General features: G+C 45.7%; 1 protein-coding gene across 1 annotated transcript in view; it reads left to right on the top strand.

The window, feature by feature from the left end:
- The window catches only part of DNAH9 (dynein axonemal heavy chain 9), a 332,337-nt gene that overhangs the window by 248,489 nt on the left and 58,795 nt on the right, over positions 1 to 25,053 (top strand). Inside the window, exons 53-59 of the mRNA XM_039231630.1 lie at positions 1,014 to 1,249; positions 6,414 to 6,536; positions 7,439 to 7,643; positions 8,746 to 8,910; positions 13,944 to 14,084; positions 18,880 to 19,050; positions 21,448 to 21,570. Of these exons, the coding sequence (XP_039087561.1) occupies positions 1,014 to 1,249; positions 6,414 to 6,536; positions 7,439 to 7,643; positions 8,746 to 8,910; positions 13,944 to 14,084; positions 18,880 to 19,050; positions 21,448 to 21,570 (1,164 nt within the window). The remainder of the gene's footprint in view (positions 1 to 1,013; positions 1,250 to 6,413; positions 6,537 to 7,438; positions 7,644 to 8,745; positions 8,911 to 13,943; positions 14,085 to 18,879; positions 19,051 to 21,447; positions 21,571 to 25,053) is intronic.

Genomic DNA, 25,053 nt, shown 5'->3' with positions numbered 1-25,053 from the left:
GGAAAGGGGAGGGATTGGACAGGCTTTCCTGGGGGTAACCAGGAAGACAGACCGTAGAGGACAGAGGCACAGAGAGGGTAAAGGGGCACATGTGTGTGAGCCTCGCCAACGTCCTACTAAGTGAAAGCAGACACAAAAGGCCACCTTGTCTCAGGACTCCATTGAGGTGAAGTGTCCAGAATAGGGAAATGCGTAGAAAGGGGATTCGTGGTTGCCAGGAACTGGGTGGTTAAGGGCGCAGGCAGTGACGGCTAAAAATCATGGGGTTTCCTTTCGGGGTGAAGAGAATGTTTTGGAACCAGACAGACTTGTTGGTCACACAACCTTGGGAATGTACCGAATGCCTTGAATTGTGAGCCCGAAAATGGTTCATTTAAGAGACACCTGGGGGGCTCAGTCGGTTAAGCAGCCAATCTCAGCTCAGGTCATGATCTCACAGTTCGTGGGTTTGAGTCCCACGTCTGGCTCTGTGCTGACAGCTCGGAGCCTGGAGCTGCTTCAGATTCTGTGTCTCCCTCTCTCTCTGCCCCTCCCCCACTTGCACTCTGTCTCTCTCTCAGCTGGGCCTTCGTCAGCAGGTGGTGACCTACATGACAGCAAGGGTGGCGACAGTTGGCAGCGACCAGGGAAAGCCCACAAAGCCAGAGACCTGCGTGAGTATGAGTGCAGCAGGAAAGAGACCCCGTTAACATGGGCCAGGGCAGACAGGAGGCTGTCGCTAACTAACACATTGTGGATGCTAGAAATTTGATTTAGGCGAATATGCTAATAAACGAAGGGTCGCCCAGCCTGGCTTGCTGCTGCTGTTCACCCGCCGAGAGAAAAAAGGCTCGCAGGGCTTTCAGAAAACCCGCTTCCAGAAACAATCGCACAGCCAGACAAGACTCTTTATGGGGATTTGATCTGGTGTTTGGAGGAGTCCCATCGCCTTAGCGAGCGACTGCGTATCCCGCCCCTGGCTGAGAAGTCTTGCCTCCCTGTTCTGAGCCCTTGCCTTGTTTCTCCCTCATCAGGTGCCCATCCCGGTCACCCCCACCCTGGACCCCCTGAGGATGCTGACAGACGATGCCGACGTGGCGGCCTGGCAGAACCAGGGCCTCCCCGCCGACCGCATGTCCGTGGAGAACGCCACCATCATCGTCACCTGTGAGCGCTGGCCGCTCGTGGTTGACCCGCAGCTTCAAGGCATGAAATGGATCAAGAACAAATATGGCGAGAACCTCCGGGTCACCCGGATTGGTCAGAAGGGGTAGGTGGCTGAGCACAGCACTTCTCGCCTTCACCGCGTGCACAGAGAGGAAGCAGATGGGATGGACGGACCTAAGACGACCCCAGTGGGCTGTCCCCACCCTCCCGGTCCCTCTTCCCATGTTAGGACACCTCTCAATGGAAGACGCCTGGGTACTTGTCTTTGTCATCAGGAATCGTGTGTGTCAGCATCCTGACCCGTCAGGAACCCTTCCCCCCACCCTTCAACCCCATCGTGTTCACACTCGCACCTCTCCTTGGACACGACCTTCCCAGGCATCACACTCAACTGTCAGGCACTTCTGTGTTTTATAAAGTCTCCTTCACATCGAGCCAAGAAGTGCCAATCTTAGCCCATCCTAGAGCCCACTCGCCTTTGCATCGTTCCCACCTCTGGCCCAGAGCCCCCCAAAACAAACCCCAACACTGTCTCCTGAGGAACGACCAGACGTTATAGTCAGAAGCATTGTAGCCGAATTAGTGGTGAACCTTCAGAGCCCTTTCACCTGCCTCATACAGCTTAGCGCATACCCGATGAGGCAGTTACTCCACAAAGGGACATGAACGTCGCTGAGAATGTCTGTCATCACCCACCACACTTCATGACACCAGACCTTGGCTTCCCCCTCCCCATGGCTTCATGAACTGGGTTAGGACTTAGCTTTGCAGTCTCTGCTCTGGATTCTTATTCTGTGACCTTAGGATACACGAGCAGAATAGGATGGGGCGGTGGGGAAGAAGGGGAGCGACAGAGATCGTTTATTAGGTGGTACATAGGTGCCGGTCCTGGCATTAGGGACCTTATCTCAAATGCTTTCCTTAACCCACACAACTGACAAGGCTAGCATTTTCTGGTATTTCACATCTGAGGAAATTGAGGTTCACGGAAGCAAATCAATGTCGGCAAGAACATAGCATTTTGAAAGCAGTGGATGTTTGTATGCCCACGTTCATAGCAGCACGACTCACAATATTCAAAATGTAGAAGCAACCTTGGGGCGCTTGGATGGCTCAGTCAGTTGAGTGTCCAACTATGGCTCTGATCCCGATCCTGCATTTTGTGAGTTCGAGCCCTGCGTCGGGCTCTGTGCTGACAGCTCAGAGCCTGGAAACTGCTTCAGATTGTTTTCCTGTCTCTCTCTCTCTCTCTCTCTCTCTCTCTCTCTCTCTCTCTCTGCCCTTCCCCTGCTCTCACTCTGTCTCTGTCTCTATCTCAAAAATAAAAATAAGCATTTAAAAAAATGTAGAAGCAACCCAAGTATCCACCGATCCACAAATGGGTGAGCAAAAGGTGTTGTATCCATGCAGTGAGCTCTTAGCTTTAAAAAGGAAGGCAGTTGTGACACGGACCTTGAGGATATTATGCTGAGTGAACTAAGCCAGACACTAAAGGACAGATACCGTATGGTTGGTTTTACTTGTACGAGGTCCCTCGAGTTATCAAATTCACAAGAGACAGAAAGCAGGACAGTGTTCCCAGGGGCTAAACGGAGGGGCACGGAGAGTTCCTGGTTAAGGGGTACAGAGTTTCAGCTTTGCAAGATGGAGAACTTCTGGAAACGGATGGTGGTGATGGTAGCATCCTAACGTGAAGGTATTGATGCCACCGAGCTGGGGAATGAAAACGTAAACATCCGTAACTGCTTTCTTTTCTTCCTCTCTCACTTAGAGCTCAGTCAGAATAGGATCATGGCAGTGGTGTTACGTGAAAGGATTCCTTTGCTTAAAAACACACTTAACTTTTGCAGAGCTTTGCTTGCAAACTTCATCAGAATTTAAAAGCGGCTGAGATGGGACGTTTTGTGTTATGTATATTTTAAGTCCAATTTTAAAATAATTTTTTTTTTAAAAAGTGGCAGAGGCAGCATTTGCTCGTCAGAAACCCAGCCGACAGCCACCAAGGTGAGGTTTGCTGCTCTGGTCGCATGTCCCAAATGCACTTGCCCAGAGGTCCAGATCAGCCGGCGTTATTTAAATCAAACACGCAGTGTTACAAAAATAGTTCAGGCAAATATTGACTACCTGATGGATTCTTTCTTCTAGACAGGATAGGAGGAGAAATGAATCAATCCCAAGGTACCCCAGGGTATATTTTAACCTGTGTCGTCAATCAGACTAATGTCATCCTGGCCTTCTCCCCACACTTTGATCAAAATAATTCCTTTCTAAGGGAACCTGGGCAGCTCAGTCGGTTAAGTGCCCGACTCTTGATTTCGGCTCAGCTCATGATCTCACAGTTTTGTGACTTCGAGCGGCGAGTCAGGCTCTGTGCTGACAGTGCAGAGCCTGCTTGGGATTCTCGGTCTCTCCCTCTCTCTCTCTGCCCCTCCCCTATACGTGCTGTCTCTCAAAATAAATACAGAAATAAACATCAAAAAAATTCCTTTCTAATTAGCCAACGACCGCATTTTAGACACAGGTGTTTTCCTTCTTGGCTCATTCTATATCCCTAGTGCCCAAAAACGCGCCTGGCACATAGTAGGGCTTCAGTAAACATGTGTACAGTTAATACTCTGTTTCTGTCCATCCGCTTTTCTGTTGCGTGTTTTTTTTAGATTTATTGTGTATTATCTGAATGCAAATATTATATTAGGATGCATGTTAAGACTACTGAGTATAGTCGCCCTTCCTCGCTTGAGTGGATATTTATTCCAGTAGGTCACCTGTCTTTTAATCTTATTTACGGGGTTTGACACACGACAGTTTTGGGGGTTTTTATTTTGAGAGTTTTTTTTTTTAAGTTTTTTTTCTTGAGAGCAAGAGAGAGGGAGACTGAGAATCCCAAGCAGGCTTCACAGTCAGCAGAGCCCGATGTGAGGCTCAGACTCTCAAACTGTGAGATCATGACCTGAGCCAAAACCAAGACGGATGCTTCACCAACTAAGCCCGCCACGTGCCCCTGACTTTTTTTTTTTAGCCAGATATGTTACCAATTTCTTCTATACTTCATACTTAGAAAAGCCTTTTGCTCTCCAGAAATTATATAAATATTCACCTAGATGTTTTAGGGTTTTTGTAGGTCTTTTTTTAACATTGAAATCCAATCACCTGAAATATATTTTAGGGTGCTCTATAAGATACAGACCTAATTTTCACCTTCAAGTGGTTTGCCACTGTTCCAATACCATTTATTAAATTCTCCATCCTTTCCTTAATTAATTAGAGATGACATTTTACTCTGTATTAAATTATTTGATTACACAGTCTTTATTCTTTTCCATTTATATAATGCTATACGAGCCATTAATTACTTAGCTTTATATTTAGCCACATTTATTGTGGCATCTTGCATTTCAGAAGTAATGTATCATCCTGGTAAAAAAGGGGGGTTGTTACAAAATAAAAGAAATTAAATACTCCTATAATTCATCATTCAGGGGAAAAGTCTGCTAGCCTCTTGGTATATGATACCTTTTCATATTTTTCCCATATACCCAGTTTGTTCGAGTTACAGAAATTATTTTAGTATTTGCTTCTTCCTATATACCTATATTATTTAAAGTTACCTAAATATTTTATTTTTTTAAGTTTATTTCTTTTTGAGAGAGAGAGAGAAAGAGAGAGAATGAGTGGAGGAGGGGCAGTGAGAAACGGGGACGGAGGATCCGAAGCAGGCTCTGTGCTAAGAGCAGAGAGCCCGATGCAGGGCTTTAACTCACAAACCTTGAGATCATGACCTGAAGTCAGATGCTTAACCAAGTGAGCCACCCAGGTGCCCCTGAAGTATTTTAGTATAGCTAATATGAATGCCTCCTCTTTCTCTCGGTAGGTTTTATATTTTTAATCATCCTTATAGTTTTCTTTTAGGTTAACTTTAAGATTTATTGTCAGTCTCTATAGTTTTATTGTTCTATATTGTTTGAATTGGAATTACGTCAAACTTATCCATGTATTTGGAGAAGATCAAACTTCTAACATGTTTATTAAATTCTATATAACACTGAAACTTTTAAAATACCCTAGTTTTGGCAGCTGTTAAATAATTTAAGGTATATCAGTACAGCCTAACACCCAGTCATAGAAAATTATTCTAGAATATTTGAGGGGCGTCTGCATGGCTCAGCCAGTTGAATGTCAGACTCTTGATTTCAGTTCAGGTCACGATCTCACAGTTCATGGGATCGAGCCCCGCGTTGGGCTCTGTGCTGGCAACACAGAGCCTACTTGGGGTTTTCTCTCTCCCTCTCTCTCTGTCCCTCCCCTGCTCATGCATGCTCTTTCTCTCAAAATCAACATTTTTTAAATAATAATAAAATTTTTAGGGACACCTGGGTGGCTCAGTTGGTTAAGCATCTGACTTTGACTCAGGTCATGATCTCATAGTTCATGAGTTCGAGCTCCCTGTCAGGCTGTGTGCTGACTGCTGAGAGCCTGGAGCCTGCTTCGGATTCTGTCTCTCCCTCTCTCTCTGCCCCTTGCCTTCTCACACTCTCTCAAAATAAACAAACATTTTTAAAAAGTTAACATAATTGGGGCACCTGGGTGGCTTAGTTGGTTAAGCGTCCGACTTTCCGACTTTCGCTTAGGTCATGATCTCGCTGTTTGTGGGTTCGAGCCCCACGTCGGGCTCTGTGCTGACTGCCAGCTCGGAGCCTGGAGCCTGTTTCAGTCTGTGACTCCCTCTCTCTCTGACCCTTCCCTGCTCATGCTGTCTCTCTCTCCTAGAAATAAATAAAACATTAAAAAAAAAAAAGTTAACATAATAATAAAATGTTTTAAATATATATTTAATGACATGAGGAAATGTTTCTGATACATTTTATGTACAAGAACCAAATGAGAAAACAAACGTGCTTCATGAATCCAATAATAAATAGAGGTGCAAATATAAATTAAATTAGAAATAAATAATATATAATAAAATAAAAAGAATAAACTCGAGAATAGAATGTATCCAAACAAGCATGTTAGACACCAAAATGTAAATGACCGATGGAAGGGTTACATTCATTTTCGTATTCTTTTTTGTATTTTGTCATTTTTCCTTCTTTCTAAAACTTTATGAGATCACATGAGTATCACTTTAAAAAAAGAAGCACATGACCACTGAGGTCACCCCAGGTACCCGCACCTCGACATTTGCCAGGGAGGCCACGGTCATCCTGTTACGTTTCCTGTGGATCCACACCTTGCCACCGGCTCATACCGCCCGGCTTTCTCCCCAGGTACCTCCAAACCATAGAGCGTGCCCTGGAGGCCGGAGACGTGGTGCTCATCGAAAACCTGGAAGAGTCCGTCGATCCTGTCCTGGGTCCCCTGCTCGGGAGAGAAGTCATCAAGAAAGGACAGTAAGACTTAGCCGTGAGGAGCTGGATTGTAGCCCCATGAGTAGATCTGCTCTTCCCAGAACATCCTCTCCTTAACTCCCGTCACATGGCTCCAACGGGACTCAAGAGGAACCCCTCAGCTGCCCTTGACTTGTAGAGAAAGTTTCCTGGAATCCCTTTGCTCCCATCTGGTCACATCCTCCTTGACTTCCCCCGACAAGTTAGCGGTGCACTATTTTAGAAGAACTTTACAAGGAAAGTGGTCAAAACCAGACTGACTTGTGAGCACGAGTAATTTTTACCCAAGCCGGACTTCTGGGCTCTGGGAACTCGGTTGTCTATCTGATGAGCCCCGTTTGCTCTGGGGCTTGGTAAGTGGTTAGGGGCTCAGCGAGTGTCTGGCAGAAGGAAGATGAGAGAGAGGAAGGGGAAGAGGTTGCTTCACTCCAGAGCCTCACCCACTGCCCATGCCCTTAATATGTGCTCACTTACTGAAATAACCAACTTCACAAGTACCAGTTACTTTCCATCAACCGTGAAAGAAAAGAGGCCCCATGGCTGCTAACCCAGAGGCACCTTCCTGCAAACTGATGGTGCCCTTTACCTGCAGACACTTTACTGCCATCTGCTGGGGACGTTTGATAACGTACTCACCTCCCTGGACAGCAGTGTGGATGCCTCTCCCTATAGTAGCGCATGCAAAATCAAACATGGCGGCCGTGGGAGAAAGTCTCCCGCCCTCCACCCCCGTTCCCCACGTTAGGGCAAACAAGGATCCTGGGGTTCAGGCTAGACCTGCTCGGGAGGAATCCGAATGTGGCTGTGTTGTTTGCTATGATCTTGAAAAAAAAATCTAGAATTCTTTCTCCAAACCCAGCCTCACAGGACAGCACCCCACCTTCACATGACCCTTCATGTTCCAGATTCATTAAAATTGGAGACAAAGAGTGTGAATACAACCCCAAGTTCCGGCTCATCCTTCACACCAAGCTGGCCAATCCTCACTACCAGCCCGAGCTGCAGGCTCAGGCCACCCTGATCAACTTTACGGTGACCAGGGATGGCCTGGAGGACCAGCTGTTGGCCGCCGTGGTCAGCATGGAGAGGCCAGACCTGGAGCAGCTGAAGGTTCGTGGGGGGTCCACCGAGGAAAGGAGGAAGAAAACGCTCTGTCACTACAGCAGGGCCTTAACAGCGCAGAGCCTGCTTGGGATTCTCTCTCTCTCCCTTTCTCTCTCTCTCTCTCTCTCTCTCTCTCTCTCTCTCTCTCTCTCTCTCCCCNGTTCGTGGGGGGTCCACCGAGGAAAGGAGGAAGAAAACGCTCTGTCACTACAGCAGGGCCTTAACAGCGCAGAGCCTGCTTGGGATTCTCTCTCTCTCCCTTTCTCTCTCTCTCTCTCTCTCTCTCTCTCTCTCTCTCTCCCCCCCCCCCAAGTAGCGTCTAGTGCTTTAGGGTATGGAATCTAACGATCAGGATGGGAAGACGAGGTGAAGTCAGCTTGGACATGCGAGCCCCACTCCAACTTGGAGGAAGGCTCCTCTAATCAGCTTGTCTGAACTTGTCAGTTCCTGTTGACTTTTCTTTTCCAAGTAAAGATCATCTGTAGGAGAGCCATTCATTTGGGGCAATAAAGCAGTAATGGAGGTGACCTTCCAGAGAATGAGAACTTGACCCTACCCTCTGGCTAGTCACACACGTAGTTTCCATTTAGTGAACACGCTGTGTCCCAGCTCTGTGTGTTCTTCTCTGAGAAGGGACTGGGGTTAGCCGGCCAAGGTTATGGACACATTAAGAAGGTAACTCAGGGGCGCCTGCGTGGCTCAGCCAGTTGAGCATCTGACTTCGGCTCAGGTCATGGTCTCGTGATTCGTGAGTTCAAGCCCCACATAGGGCTCGCTGCTGTTGGCAGAGAGCCTGCTTCAGATCTTCTGTTGCGCGCTCGCTCTCGCTCTCTCGCTCTCTCTCTCTGCCTCTCCCCTGCTTGTGCTCCCTCAAAAATGAGTAAAAATAAAAAAGTAAAAAAAGTAATCTAGCCCCGAGTCACATGACTAGCAAATAGTGCATTTGGGATTCATCCCCCCTGCTCACCTCGTCTCCTGTTTTTCCGCTTTTCGCTTCATCCCTCTAGAGGAAGGAACTTGATGCCATAGCATTTATCTCTTCAGACCTACGCCAAGCACAGCGTGCCCTGGGGTCTGCACCTGACTCCCCTGTACTCTATATTTGCAGTCAGACCTCACCAAGCAGCAGAATGGGTTCAAAATCACTCTGAAAACGCTGGAAGACAACCTGCTGTCTCGCCTCTCTTCAGCATCTGGGAACTTCCTGGATGACACGGCCTTAGTAGAGAACCTGGAGACCACCAAGCAGACGGCCGCGGAAGTAGAGGAAAAGGTAAAACTACCTGGCAGAATTCCCAGGTAGCGTTTCCCGCTTCCCGAATTCCTTCTAGAAAGTCAAGGCGGGCAGGATTCCTGAGATCACTACCTCACACCCTGCATCAGGGGGTTCCCGCCTCCTGGGCAATGAGTGTGACAACTCAGCCCCACAGGCGTTTGGGGAGCGTGAACTCTGTGCCGAGTTTGTGCAATTACCCTGAGGCCAAGGAATCGCACCTCTGGGAGCCGTGAGCGCTGGCTGGCTCGGGCATGGCTGCACCCTGAGAAAGCCCACCACCCTGCAGAGATCTCACAAGTCCGATTGTAATGCGAGAGCTTCAGTGGCTTCTAGGAAGCTCAGCTCTCAAAAATGGTCGGCAGCCTTGGAAATTATGCAGTCTATAGCTTCCTTCCTTTACCCCACATTGCTTAGAAGGCTTTTATTCCCCACTGTGGGACACTGGAGAACAGGACTTGAGGGTGCCCAAGCCCCTCACCCTTTGCGGGAAGCTGCTGAAACTATGCAGGCTCTAGTTCATTCCCAGGCCTGCTCTTGGATCAGAGGAGCAATTCAGACCCTGGTTCTGAGCAGGAACAGTGAGCGTGTAACAGGACACCTCTGAGGGAAGACCCTGTTTGCCGGATTATTGGGATTTCTCCAAATATCAAAGCCTTTGTTCTGGGTAGGGACAGGGTAGGAAAAATGAGAAGTAATGATGGGCAGTGCAGGTAGACCAGCTCGTGCCCACTCTGGGGTAACAGACAAATGAAGTTGGAATGAGAGCCTGAGAGCTGGAAGGTCCAGCCTCACGTTGTCTCTGTGGCTGCTGTGTGGCTACCACGTTCTACTGCTGGTTCTCTGTGGACCCTGTTACCTCTAGACAAGGAAGTCTAGACAAGTTTGTATAATAATTGTGTAGAGGTTCCACTGTCTTGGGCAGGAGAGATGGGGGCTGTGGGGACAGAACCCAATCACACATGATTATATATGGATAAATCTTCAATGCAGGAAATGTCTCAGTTTCCAGGAATAAATATTGGTGCCAATAACTGAAAGATGAGAGCAGAAATGGGTTTGGGGATGAGAAGAGATTATTATTTTCGTCTGTGTTGTGTTGAGTTTGAATTGCCTTTGGGCCGTTCACATAGGTCCTTTCCTTGGGTTTCCAGATGTATGATCTTGGTTGGTGCTAAAGTGTTAAGAGTCATCCACAAGTAGTTGATTGTTGAGACTGGGAGCAGATGGAGTCATGGGGGAGATGGGTGGGAAATGACATGATTAGAAAGTAGAGCACTGAGAACAATACTGATAGAAAATAAGGCATCGTGAAAGAAAGCATTTCAAGAAGGTGGGCCGGTGACGTTGAGTGATGCTGAGGGCTCAAACAAGGTATGGCTGAGGTGTGTCCACGGAACTTTGCAAAAAGGAGGCATCAGTGATCTTGGGGAGAATGGTTTCAGTGGTGTCGTGGAAGCAGAAGCCACACTGAATTAGAATGAGAGCAAATGGGATCTGAGAAAGGGAAAGACAGTACAAGCCACCCTTTAAAGAAGCCACACTGTGAAATGGTAGAGAGAGAAAGGATTGTAACTTAAAGGAGACATGGGTCCCGTGAGACAGGAGAGATTGGACGTGGTAAGATCTTCACCGGAGGTGGGGGGGTGCACGGTTTGTAAAGGAAAAGCAGCAGTTGAGAAGAGAAGGTGAATTTACAGGGAAAAGAAGAAACAATCAATACAGTGGGTTACATCAGAAAGTCCGGGGAAATATAATTCAGGTCACAAATGATGAACTTGTCTTTAGAAAGGTGGAGAGCTAGTTCCAATGTGATAGGGGCTGATGGCAAACATGAGTCTAGAAATGAGATCCATGGTCTGTGGACCCATGCAGGCAACTGAGGTAGGGAGACAGAGACTTCAAGGAATCAGAGGAGAGGGAGAAATTAATTCCTTCCTGATGGTCTCCATATAGATGGTGAAAGCATGAGTCACGTTCACCTGTGGAGAGTGAAGGAGTGGTAGTGAGGTAGGCAGTTTGGGGAGGGGAGTGAAGATTTACAATTACTGAAATAGGAATAAAAGTTAATTCAGGAAACATAATTAGTAGACAGCATTAGGAACCCGGGTGAGCTTGAACAGCATGGATCTGTGATGACACCATTCTGAGTAGCTGTTTGATTTTTGTTCAGTCCACCCCCTTCCAAGACTCTTTGCCTTTAGCTACAGAATTTAACCGATTTACATTTATTAACATTATGGATAGAGTGCATTTCTTTCTATTACCTTAATTTGTGTTTTCTATTAACCATGCTTATTATACGTTTCTTTTCTTGATTTTTCTTCATTCTTATCCTTATCCATTGTTGACTTTAAAGTTAATTTACTTTGGGGATACCCAGTGGTTCACTCAGTTAAGCATATGACTCTTGGTCTCGGCTCAGGTCACGATCGTACATTTCATGAGACTGAGCCCTGTGTAGGGCTCTGCGCCGTCAGTGTGGAGCCTGCTTGGGATTTTCTCTCGCTAACTGACCCCCCTCCCCGCTCACGTGCACACACTCTCTCTTACTATCTCTCTCTCTCTCAAAGTAAACTTTTAAAAAATAAAGTTAATTCAGTTTATTTTATTTTGTTGATTAATCTTGTTTCATTTATATATGAAAATTATATTTCATATTCTATGACTTAACAATATATATTGATTTAACAGACTCTTTTATAAAGGGATATAAAGCCTCTTCCAAAACAATATAAGGATTTTAGAATACTTTATCATCCTTTTCCATCTTCTGTTCATGTTTTATAATATTTTAGTTCCACCTTACTTCCACTTCCTTTTCCCATGGTGGTCTTTTTTTTTTTTTTTAATATTTTTATTTATTTCTAGGAGAGAGAGACAGCGTGAGCAGGGGAGGGTCAGAGAGAGAGGGAGTCACAGACTGAAACAGGCTCCAGGCTCTGAGCTGGCAGTCAGCACAGAGCCCGACGTGGGGCTCGAACCCACGAACCGCGAGATCATGACCTGAGCTTAACTCGGATGCTTAACCGACTAAGCCACCCAGGCGCCCCATGGTGGTCATTTTTTTAATAGCCCTTGTTAAATTCTCAGACCTCATTTCTTCCTTTTGAATTTGATCTTCTAATTGACGCAAATAATTATTTTTTTAAGGTTCTGTGGATAGTAAGCTTTCTTTGATGTTGACCGCTTCTTCGCAAAGCTCTGGTCTTTTACCAGATGTGGAAAATTCTCAACTGTTGTAGCTCCAAGTGTTACTTCTCCCTCACTCTCTCTGTTCTCTATCTCGGTTAGATGTATTTTGAATCTTTCTGTCTGCCAAGTCTCACAACCTCATACATATTTTTCATCTTTTGTTTTTCTCTCTGAGCGACCTTTGTTCCAATTTCCTCAGATCTGTCTTCTAGTTTGCACATTCTCCTTCCAACACTGGTCCATTATTGAACCTGTGCACTGGGTTTTTCATTTAAATAACTGAATTCTTATTTCAGAAGTCCTAGTGAGTTTATTTTTTTTCCAAGTAATAGCTACTCCTCTTTCTAACATCCTGACTGTATGCTTTTTTTTTTTTCATCTCTACTGCTTTTAAACAGAAATCGTTAATGGTGAGTTACAGATTGTTCAGTGACCTTCAGCTTTTAGGATGCTAATCCTCCTAGGAATTTTTGGTGGGTGGATTCTAATTGTCCCTTTGACAACACTTCATTCTGGAATTTGTAGTTGTTTATTGCAAGCTCATCTTCCAAATGGATCACTGTTTGTTTGTTTTTCCTCTGAGATTCTCACAAATTATCATTAGTTTTACTCTTCTGGAACGTAAGCAGGTCATACTGAGGTTAGTATTTAGTGGCATGTTCTGTCAGACTCCCTCTCTGATAACATCAGTTTAGGTCTCTTTTCTCATTTTTACCTGTGATAAGAAATTTTCTGAAAATAAACTACTCCATCGAAAGAGACCCTCTTTCAACATAGGTGGGTCTAGAGATTTTAATGCTAAGTGAAATGATCAGAGAAAGATAAATGCCCCGTGATCTCACACGTATGTGGAGTTTTAAAAAAAAATGAAACAAAATAAAAAAGAGAGACAAACCTGACGGTCACCAGAGTGGAGGTTGGTAGGGGGTGGGGGAAGTCAGTGACGGGGACTTATCTTGATGAGCACTGGTGACAGATGGAAATGTTGAGTCACTATATTGTACACCTGAAACTAATATCACACTCCACGTTAACTGTACTGGAATTAAGGGTTTTTTTATTAAAAAAAAAAAGAAGAGATGCTCTTTGTGAATTTACATATTAACGCTTTCATAAAAAATTAAAACCAAAAATTCCATTATGCTGTTCTCACTGGATTTTCACTGCCTGTAATTCTGGCTTATTTCCAAGTAACTGTGTGTGTGTGTGTGTGTGTGTGTGTGTGTTTAAATAAAAAAAATTTTATTTAATGTATTTATAAATTTACATATGTATTACATACATGTATATATGTGTTTATTTTCAATTAATTTTTTTCCATGAAATCTTTCCATTTGAATGGAGCTGCTTAGAAGCTTCATGACCCACATTCCCATACACTCTCACGCTCATGAAAGATGGAACGTATCACCTCCATTGTCACTGATACTCTGTTTTAAAAAAACACACACACACAGCAGGGGCTCCTGGGTGGCTCACTCAGTCGGTTGAGCATCCAACTTCGGTTCAGATCATAACCTTATGGTCCGTGAGTTCGAGTCCCATATCGGGCTCTGTGCTGACAGCTCCGAGCCTGGAGCCTGCCCCAGATTCTGTGTCTCCCTCTCTCTCTGCCCCTCCCCCACATGCTCGCGCGTGCGCCCGCCATCCCTCTCTCTCTCTCTCAAAAATGAATAAACATTAAAGAAAAAAAAAACCCACAGCAGCTTCCTAACCTTCTAGCTGCTATCCCCACCCAGAGCCGCCTGCCCCACACACAGACACATTGTGTATGGACATAGAGAGGCCAGGCTGATGGGTTGGCGTGAACAGCAGGCCACTATTTCTTTCCCTACCAGGTCCAGGAGACCAGGGTGACCGAAGTGAAAATCAACGAGGCCCGTGAACGCTACCGGCCAGCGGCTGCCCGGGCCTCCCTGCTCTACTTCATCATGAATGACCTCAGCAAGATCCACCCGATGTACCGGTTTTCTCTCAAGGTGATTTACCCCCGTGGGTTTTTGCATAATCCTGGTAATGCTGCCACGTGGCTCTCTGGGGGGGCTTATCCGCATGCTTCATTAGCTACGACAGGTCTCTCAGATCAGACCCAGGGGAGCAGCCACAGTACCTTCAGACCCACCTTAGAGTCCTCCTGTCTTTAATTGGGTCACTCAGGATTCACGGTTTCTTTCAGCTGGAAAGAGAACTGCTACAGCCTCATTCACTCAGTGAGCCCAGATGACCAGTGGGTGCTGAGCTTACTGAAGGTGGGGAAGAGAACCAAGAAATATCAGAAGTGACCCCGGCCCCCCTAAAGAGCTTAAAATACGATAGGGATGATCCGAGCTGTGCATGTCATTCATACCAGGTAAAGACCAAAGCAGCCTGTAACAGCCGTCCACCCTTAAATTACTTTGCTCGTTACCCTAATATCCTCCAAGCGACCGCCTTATGGTTGCTGCAATCTTTCTAAAACCAGAGATGTTAGCAAATTGTAGGTGCTGACTAAACTTAAGTTACTCATGAAAAAATAAAAGCCCTATAAATTTTAAGCGAATCGATGAAAGTCTGTCTTTCTCCCGTAGGGTATGCGCAGTTGAAGAGGCATTAGGGATAGTGCAGCATTTCTGAACAGCCTCTTGGGTTTGACCTAACAGACAGAGGATGGACGCACACACACACAGAACCCACACCTCATTCTGTGAAGGTGAACTACCATATGGAGGCCAGGGCCGGGGCGGGGGGAGGGACAGAGGTGAGCAGGTGAGAAATCAGAAGGTCTCCTGTCCCGGGGGCTCATTCGATGGCAGACGGCATTTTACCATTTCCAGGTCCCCTTCCCTCAACTCAGAGTCTCTGCAGATGAAATGAATTGTGCTTATATTTTCTGTGTTTAAAAGCAATCTAATGCTTGGCTTGTATTCAGGTCAAAGCAACCTATGAAAGAATTATGAGCTGTTTTAAGGCAGCGAAAGAATTAGCATGGTAAGCAGAATGACTACAAGATGGGTCCCTAGTTTTGAGAGTGGCTGAAAAGAAATCAGATGAAACCCACGAAAAGATGTGTTCAGAAACAAGTTGAAAGTTGTTTTTGCAGCAACAGCTTCCTGATCGAGGCTTGTGTTCTCATTGGAAGCATTGTGCTGGGGGAGGGGAGGAGGCATGTGGTCCCCATCCTTTGTTAATACTACATGGCAATGAGAAAGAATGACATCTGGCCATGTGTAGCAACATGGATGGACCTTGAGGGTGTTATGCTGAGCGAAATAAGTCAGGCAGAGAAGGACAAATATCATATGTTTGCACGTATAGGAGGATTAGGAGGAACTTGACGGAGGAACAAGGGGGAGAAGAAGGGCGGAAATGGTGGGGGGAAAGGAGAGAGGCAAACCATGAGAGACTCTTGAATGCTGACAAAAACTGAGGACTGATGGATGTGGGGGGGAGGGGGGATGGGCATGGAGGAGGGCGCTTTGGGGATGAGCACTGAGTGTTATGTGGAAACTAATTTGACAATAAACTATTTGTAAAAAAAAAAAAAATACAATTTCTACAGAAAAAAAAAAAAAAAAGACTTGCCGACCAGCTTGATCATTGAGGGCAGATTTAAATGCTTAATGATAAGAAGGTGAAGTGTCTTCAGAGGAACCAAAACAACAGTACACTCCGAAGCCTTGAGTGATCGGAAGAGAAACCCACCCCTGGCGCCTCCATGGTCTTGGCTTTTGTCTGAGGTTGGGTTTTACAGTTGGGGTTCCAACCACAAATCCCCATTTTCCAAATTGTTCTGAGCAGGAATATGTCCGACGGTGTCTCTTGGCTTTTATACAAGCAGAAACTCTTCAAGAGCCATTTTTGAAAAGGCTGAGAAGCTCATACCATGGTTAAAGCAGAACGTGGGTGGGTTGTCATTTTTCTCCCGAACTCAGCCAAAGGCCAAGAGAGGATTAATGGGGCCTCATCTGCCGAGTGCCAGAGGGTCCTGAGAAAGATCAGACCTCTAGCCGGAAGGCCCAGCTCCCTCTGCTGTGTGCCTTCTGTGCAGGGGCACAGCTGGAGGAATGACATTGCTCAGAGGTGGGGAAGGGAAGAATCCAACAAAAGCAAGGAGCACAGAGCTCCGATCTCACACTGAAGACCTGCTGACCTGTTTTCAGAGGGCATTTCACCTCCCTTGGTTGCGAAGATCCAAGAGTCAGAACAACAGATTCAAATGTCTGGCTTCCCGTGAAAGTGTGTGGACTTTAGCAATCCTGAGCTCATGGTCCTTCCACACGGGAGAAGTTTGCTGGAGCTGAGGGGATGGCTGCTCCCAGATCAGCTTCTTCCCTCCCCGTTGCCACGTTTCCCACCTCCCCTTGTCCCCATGTGGTCTTACACACCCGGCCCCTGGGGCATCTGAGTTTGAGACCTTCTGTCTAGAACATCTCTGATGCTTTGCCTAAGCTCCTTAAGGCACTAGTAGGACACAGTCATTCATTAACAGATCTTTTGAAGGCCTGTCATGCGTGAAGAGCTGGGCTGGATTCTGGGTTGCTAAGGACTGACTTCCACCCCCAGTGTGCCCACAGTCTGGTACAAATAACAAGATGAAACGTATCATTTTTATTTTTAAATGCTTTTATTTATTTTTGAGAGAAAGAGAGAGAGAGAGCTGGGAAGGGGCAGAGAGAGGGAGACATACAATCCAAAGTAAGCACCAGGCTCTGAGCTGTCAGCACAGAGCCCGACGCGGGGCTCGGAACTCACAAACCGTGAGATCATGACCTGAGCTGAAGTTGGATGCTTAACCGACTGAGCCACCCAGGTGCCCAAAGATGAAGCATATCTAAGGCACAAGGCCATGGACAGAGGCCCTAGACAAGTGACAAGGGTGCTTAGAGCCAGCCATAAGACCGTGTGTGCAACAGATGACTTCTGGGAGGGGGCTGTACAAGCAGAGGTCAGCCCAGCGCTGGCTGGTCAGACACCGGAAGTCAGGACGAAGGGGGTCCTTTTGGGGACGGAAGGAAAAGGGAGCCAAAATTAGCTGAATGTAAAGAAAATGCTACGTGTACCTAAGTCTTTACGTTTGCTTTAGGTCTTTTTTTTTTTTTTTCCTGACTTGTGAACCACTTTATTTAAACTTAGTAACTGGAGATTCTTTACTGATCACTCTCATTTCGGTGAAGATGGTTTTAGGGAAAAGAAGCCACAGGAACCCCCTGGGGAAAGCTATACACTCAGCCTCTACAGACTCACTCTGCAAGTATAAGTTTTCCAGAATGCTCTGTGTGGAGCTGGGGGACGTGACCCACATCCGCCGAGCTGATCTCCAGCCTACCGGGTGTGGGCACACATCACGGTGGATTGGGTTGAGGGCGATCAGAAGATTTTGCTAGAAGCATCAAAACTGAATGAAGAAGGAAATCTGCAAGGGTTTCCTTAACAAGAAACTCCATGGAACTATGAAACAGAGGAAGTCCTATTTTTCCCGCCATTTTGCGACTGAAGAAATCTCAAGACACAAATTTCATAGGGTTTCCATTGGGGTTCAAATACCTGGTGTCAGAGAGACCCAGGCTTCTTTTTTTTTTCCCCCTTCTTTTTGAAGCCACAAAAGGAAAATACAGAAAAGACTGGAAATCTGCAGAGCCAAGAATTGGAAAGACTTGATTATGTCTTGATTTTTATTTTCTTTAATGATTCATTCTATGCATATCACACTCAAAGTGTAGCTTTCCTGATATTTATTTGTATAAATGCTGTGTAAGTTTAAACCATGAAAAATTGATTCATGTCATTTGTATTTCATAAGAGACCCTTAATGTTCAGAAGATGTGGCCAAAGCAGACCCTGGCACCCTGCTCTCTGATTACGGGATTATTATGAGGAAATAAAGGATACGTAAGAGGATTCTCCAAATGATTGCAGACTTAATAGGAAGAAAATCAGCCCGTGAGACTCTGATCGTGACCAAAAGGAAAAATACTTAATTTCAAAGTATTCTGAGTGCCTATTATGTGTAAAAGTCTCTTTAAGACAATAGATTTGTCCAACCCATTTTGGCTCTACCATCAGGAATTCTGGAATTGGCTGGAGAGTATCACTGATCCCAACTGGTTACTGTTGACTATGTTTTACTCGTTGGTGGGGGTGCTTATCCAAAAGAACTTACTGGATCTAATTTTATTATTTTGGCTCCTGGATAGTCACTTTTCACTGGTCAGAACTGTAGGCTCTTATGTGTAGCAACCTGTATGGACCTTGAGGGTGTTATGCTGAGCGAAATAAGTCAGGCAGAGAAGGACAAATATCATATGTTTGCACGCATAGGAGGATTAGGAAGAACTTAAAGGAGGACCATGATGGAGAAGAAGGGGGAAAATGGTGGGGGAGAGGGAGAGAGGCAAACCATGAGAGACTCTTGAATGCTGAGAACAAACTGAGGACTGATGGGTGTGGGGGGGGAGGAGGGAGATGGGCATGGAGGAGGGCACTTGCGGGGATGAGCACTGGGTGTTATACGGAAACTAACTTGACAATAAACTATTTGTAAAAAAAAAAAAAGACTGTAGGCTCTTGTGCATATGCCCTATAGCTTTGTTCACATCATGGCAACATAACAATTCACACGAGCAAACTAAGAAAAGAGCTAATTGCATGTTGTCTTGTTGCATGGACCCTTCTTGGCAGGAGATGCCGTGAAAACATTTCTGAGGCTGGCAAATTACAGTATTCTCACAGGTAAGTCTACTAGTTACATACAAAGAGTGCTGTGTAAATTACCCGTGTCCAACCTCCTGCCTCCAGGCCTTCAGCATCGTCTTCCAGAAGGCTGTGGAGAGGGCTGCTCCAGACGAGAGCCTCAAAGAGCGCGTGACCAACCTCATAGACAGCATTACCTTCTCTGTGTACCAGTACACCGCACGTGGGCTCTTCGAGTGTGATAAGCTGACCTACCTTGCCCAGCTTACCTTTCAGGTAAGAGTGGAAGCAAGAAGTTTCCAGAAAACGGGTCATTTTCCAGTGCCCAACCAGCAGGTGTAAAGAAAGTTGGTCCTTTTCACTTGGCTTTCTGTAGAATGTGAAGACTACTTGGCTCTATGCAAAGGCATCAGACAGAAAGGTCCAATATGGCACATGCATGCTGTGTCACACTCATGGCCAACATGCCTAATCAGCTATTCTTTGTTTACCTTGGATGACCTAGGGTCCTCCTCAACATAGCCCTTCAGCAGCCACTGCCCAACAACCCAAGCTGGCTCTAAAGATGGAACTCTATGGCCATACTACCAACAACTAGATACTTTTTGAGATGCTCTAAGAAAATTAGAGCATCCCTCATTATTTATTTACCTTTAGGGATGTGAGTTTAATGTCCCAACCTTTCCTTGGAATAAGACACTCCAAATGTCTTTCCATTGGGCTCGACAGGTCCATAAGAACCCTGATTCTCAAGGGCTTGAGGGCATCAGAGACTTCCAGTGTTAATAAAAAGCATTGCTCTTAGCATCAAAGAGCCATGAAAATTTATTTCCTTGCATTTATCCTTCTAATCATTTAGGATTGGGAATTTTTTCCATAAGTGAATTGGGAGCATGCTTAGATTATCTTGAAGGCCTCTTGCAATTCCTAACACCAGATATTCTATGATGACTTCTGGGCTGACTGTTTGCATGTTCCAAAGCCCAGGGCCATGGGGGAGTGTTAGTGTGGCTTGTCCCCATCACCCTCTGCACTCCCTCTCCAGCCCAGAAGCATCTGGAGTCATTAGAAGAACTTGGGGCTCCTGGCTGGCTCACTTGGTGAAGCATGAGATTCTTGATCTTGGGGTCATGAGTTGGAGCCCCACACTGGGTGTAGAGATTACTTCAAAAAATTAAAGGGGTACCTGGGTGGCTTAGTCAGTTAAGCATCCAACTCTTGATCTCAGCTCAGGTCTTGATCTCAGGGTCATGAGTTCTAGCCCCACGTTGGGCTCCATGCTAGGCATGAAGCCTACTTAAAAAATTTTGTTTTAATTAAAAATAAAATTGAGCCCCAGCATAAACGATCTTCCCTTCTACCACTTACTTAGCCCCCAGGTCCCAAGTCGCTTCCAATGCTAGCTTTTAATTTTTTCTCCCCATAAATATTTTTTAGCCTCACTTTACGAGGGATTTTCTACCTTGGCTGCTACTTATAGTCTTTTTTCCCCCCTTAGAGACGTTTCCTCAAATTGGCCAAATGATTATTTCTTACTGAGCATTCCCATCTGTAACCTCACAGCACAGAACACCATTTTGAAGGGGGAAGGACAATTTCCCAAGCCCTTCGCAGTATGAATCGTTAGCTCTAGCCAAGCTGAATGCTCTACCCTCCCCTGTACACACCTCACTAACTCCCCTTCCACGTCTCTGCCTATGCCTTGGCCCTCCCGTGAATACCTTACCTTCCTGTTCACATAGTCCCGCCTCTTAGCTTCTCCAAGACCCAATTCAGAACCACTTATAGAAGGTTTAATCAAGAGGCCCCTGGATGACTCAGTGGGTTGAGCATCCAGCTCTTGATTTCAGCTCAGGTTATCATCTCATGGTTATAAGAGATTGAGCCCCGAGTCAGGCTCTGTGTTAACAGCATGGAGCCTGCCTGGGGTTCTCTCTATCCCTCTCTTCTTGCCCCTTCCCTGCTCACACTCACTCACTCATTCTCTCTCAAAAAAAAAAAGAAGAAAGTTTTTATCAAATTAATCTCCCCACCCCCACTTGCTGGTCACTCCCCTATTCTGTAACCCCTTTAGCGTTATTGATTTATTCATGCATTTCTCTCTTGCATGTATCCATATATGACCTTGACATTCTCCTCAAATCATGTCACTTATACATGTCATCTTCTCAATTAGATCGCAGAAATATGCTCCATGGCATATAGGACTGATACACAAAACACTTGCTAATCAAGGTACCTGGTCACTCACTCTGTGTGTTTAAGCCACCCTGATATTTGGGGTGAACACACATGTACCCAGAAGTGATTTGTGCAGGTACCCACTTTCTTCCACTCTACCGTCTTTAATGTTTATGTATTTTGAGAGAGTGAGCAGGGGAGGGATAGAGAGACAGGGAGAGAGAGAATCCCAAGCAAGCTCCGAGCTGTCAGCATAGAGCCCCATGCCGGGCTCGAACCTATGAACTGTGAGATCATGACCTGAGCCAAATTAGAGAGTCAGATGCTTAACCGAATAACCCCCTAGGTGCCCCACACTCCAAAACATTCCAACACTAACGGGCGCACTCTGGGTTTGAAACAGCGATAATTACAGAGTGTGAATCCCCAGATCTGCAGAACCCTGTGACCAGCGCCCCTAAAGAAACACGGTATCGTTCTTCCACATTGCAGATCCTCCTCACGAACAAGGAAGTGGATGTGGCCACGTTGGATTTCCTGCTTCGATCTCCAGGGCAGACGGGCGTCACCAGTCCCGTGGGCTTCCTCTCCCATCAGGCCTGGGGTGGCATCAAGGTCAGTATAAAAGGCCCCTCGAAAGAAGTCAGTTTCTCAGTTCTTAGAGTTTTTCCCTTACACTTGTCCCCGTGAAGTCAGCAGGGCGCTCCTTGGGGGTTAAACACAGGTATGTGCCTTTACCTGGCCCCTCACAGCGGAGCTCCCCCTTCCCAGGCCTGCTGGGAAGGCTCTCAGTGGAGCAGGTGCATGCTGGTTCAGGGCTCTGACCCCAGGATGTAGGGGACAGGAAGATCCAGGAGCCCCCTCCCCTGCCTCAGCCGAGCTGCCTTTCACCTACCAGCGCTGAGGGCTGGACCGTGGGCTCCTCTGTGAGGCCCTTGGGCTAGTGTGGGGGTGCTCCCAGGAACCAGACATCCGCCGGGGCTATTTTCAGGCACGTCCATGCGAGTCCTAACTCCATAGGGGATGCATTCCAGCCTGGGATTCCCACTGGTTCATAATAGCTCACTTTACCGAGCCCCTGAGAAATGCATTTTATTCTCATGTTCACCTGGGACATAGACGTTCTTTATTCCCATTTAACACAAAGCCCATTTTCTATCCATGTTACACAGCTGGGTTTGGTTGGGATTCTATAAACACTAGTCTACGAAAAGATCACAAACTATAAGCGCCTTGCTGTAGGAATCATGCCTGCACCGATGTGACATGATGGGTGTGTGATGTGATGCCGAGCAGTGACATTGACCAGGCAGTCCCCCCAATGCAGAGTCCAGGCCACCATCCACGTGGGCAGCCGTCGGGTCCATACCTGGTTGCGTACACACAGCAGGGGCTGGTGTTTTGGGAACACTGGCATCTACATGAGATTAATCCTCTCTGTGATCTTTCTTGTTTGTTGCATTTTATACACGGTTCATAGAACAAACAAGGAGTCTCAAGTAACAAGATTGATGCTCTTTCTCTTTTTATTAATTTTAAAAAAATTTTTTTTATGTTTTATTTATTTCTGAGAGAGAGAGAGAGAGAGGCAGCGTGAGCAGGGGAGGGTCAGAGAGAGAGGGAGATATAGAATCTGAAGCAGGCTCCAGGCAGTTTTTTTAAATGTTGAGATAACATAAATTCACATGCAATTATAAGAAATAATAGGAATATCCTTCATACCCCATGTCCCCCCACCCCCACCCCCATGGTAACACTTAATTCCCTATGTTGGAGTATCATATCCAGGGAATTTCCATCGATACAATCCGTTAATCTTAGTCTGATCTCACCAATTTTATATGCACGTGCGTGTTTGTTTTTCACACATGAAGATTCATGTAACCACCACCCCAGTCAAGATACAGAAATTTCCATCACTGTAGGGACCCCTTATGCTGCCCTTTATGACCACAGCAGTCTGTTCTCCACTTGTATAATTTTGTCCTCCCAAGGACGTTATGTAAATGGAATCCCACGGCATGTAACCTTTGCGGACTGGCTTGTTCATGAAGCATAATTCCCTTCAGAGCCATCCGAGTGGATTCACTTTATAACAGAAGCCCAGAACTTAATATTTATACACACGCTTTCCTCTTCAAAGGAACCATCTTAGGAAATTCAAGGCTAATTTCCCTCGTGCTGCCTTTAGCCAAAATATTGTTCTGACTTCTTTTTCAGAGTCTGTAGCTGTTCTTTGAATTACCCTTAGGGCTTTACCTAAATCAGGATTCACCAGACTTTTTCTGTACAGGGTCACATTGTAAATATTTATGTTCGGAGGGCCAGACTCAGTCACAACTACTCAGCCCTGCCAAAGTCGCACGCAATATGTAAATAAATGGAAATGGCTGAGTGCCAATAAAACTTTATTTGCAAGGACAGGTGGTGGGCCAGATTGGGTCTGCAAGCTCTAATTTGCTGATCCTGACCTAAATGGCGAAGGTGTGATTGACTTTCATTTATTAACTGTATTTGTCCTTCGGGACCCGGTCTGGCGGATGAGAAGAGGAATAATACAGTGGAAAAGAAATAACAAAAAACTCCATTCACAGCAACAACCAGAATAACAAATTCCAAAATGCCTAAGATTAATTTTAGTGATGTATTTCCTTTAACCTAGTGAGCCAAAATACCATTTTCATAGGGTAGTGATCCTAAAAATAATTAATGAAATAATTAATGAGTCTCTGAATTCTGGTGTGTATTTTTTACACACACAGCTCATTTCAATTCAGATGTTGACTTTTCACTGCAAATACTTCATATGTGTTTAGAGTTCATAACATCTAGATTTACAATCATTGACTCATATACCTAAGTTGTTCTGAACGTACGTAAACGTTTCCCAGTTACTAAAGCCAAGTTCCAGTTTCTAAACTTAAATTTAAAAATAATTAAAATTGGGGCACCTGGATGGCTAAGTCAGAAAAGCATGAGATTTTTGATCCTCAGGGTTATGAGTTCGAGCCCTACATTGGCTGTAAAGTTTACTTAAGTAAATAGACTTCAAAATACAACAATAATTAAAATTAAGTGTGATTAAAAATGCAATTCCTCAGTCACATGAGCCACATTTCCGTTGCTCCTTGACTACCTTTTAGGACAGTGTGGCCCTAGGGTTGAGATACTGGCTCATAGTCTGATGCCCTTACAGAGAAAATAAATTTTGGAATTCAATTCTGAATGAGCTCATTTGCAGAAATGGAGCAACGATGGGCTGGTCAACACAGCTCTGGAGCTAGACATTCCTGGGTTCAAGTTAAAGTCTGAGTGTGTGTGGCCTCTGGCATATTATCTTATTCCTCTGAACCTTTCTTTCTGTATCTGCAATATGGACTTTATAATGCCCACCTCCTAGGGCTCCATCAAACAGATAGTAAATGGTCAGTAAATGGAAACTACTTGTGGTTATGGTTATGGCTATGGCATTAGTGCCCCAGAGCTGCCGTAACAAAGTACTCCAGGCTGGGTCCCCTCGTAGTTTTGGAGTCCGGAAGTCATACTAAATGACATTAAAATGTCAGCAGCGTGATGGTCTCTCCAGAGCCCCAAGGGGAGGGTCCTTCATTGCCTCTTCCAGCTTCTGGTGGCTCCGAGTGTTCTTGGTTTACGGTGACCTCAGTCCGTCCCCATAGCCTTTACCTGGACCCCTTCGCTCTGCGTGTCTTTACATCTTCTGTCCTTCTAAGAACACCAGTCATACTGGGTTAAGGCCCGCCCTGGTGACCTCATCTCATTTTGATCACACCTGCAAAGATCTTACCTCCAAGCATAAGGTCACATTCACAAGCCTGGGAAGTTGGCTCTTCAGCCTATCTTTTGGGGAGCCCAGCTCACACCATAATAGTTCTGGTTATTAATTACCCAGCTGTGGGGCATATCTGTTGCTGTGGTTGAAGGGCATCGTGCCTGATGGAACTCGTCCGCTGAACATGAAACTTTGAGGAGTTGTGAGACTGGATCAAGTCCAGCTGCCTTTCTCTCTGCTACGCCACAAAGCCCTCTGCAGCAAAAGTCATAAAGAATAAATGATTCAAAACACACCCTACTGTTTTC

The sequence above is a fragment of the Hyaena hyaena genome, unplaced genomic scaffold (genome assembly GCF_003009895.1).
Source record: "Hyaena hyaena isolate Hyena2069 unplaced genomic scaffold, ASM300989v1 scaffold_58, whole genome shotgun sequence".
NCBI lineage: Eukaryota > Metazoa > Chordata > Mammalia > Carnivora > Hyaenidae > Hyaena > Hyaena hyaena.
The sequence above is the reverse complement of the archived record's forward strand: the minus strand, read 5'-3'. Positions and strand labels throughout refer to the sequence as shown.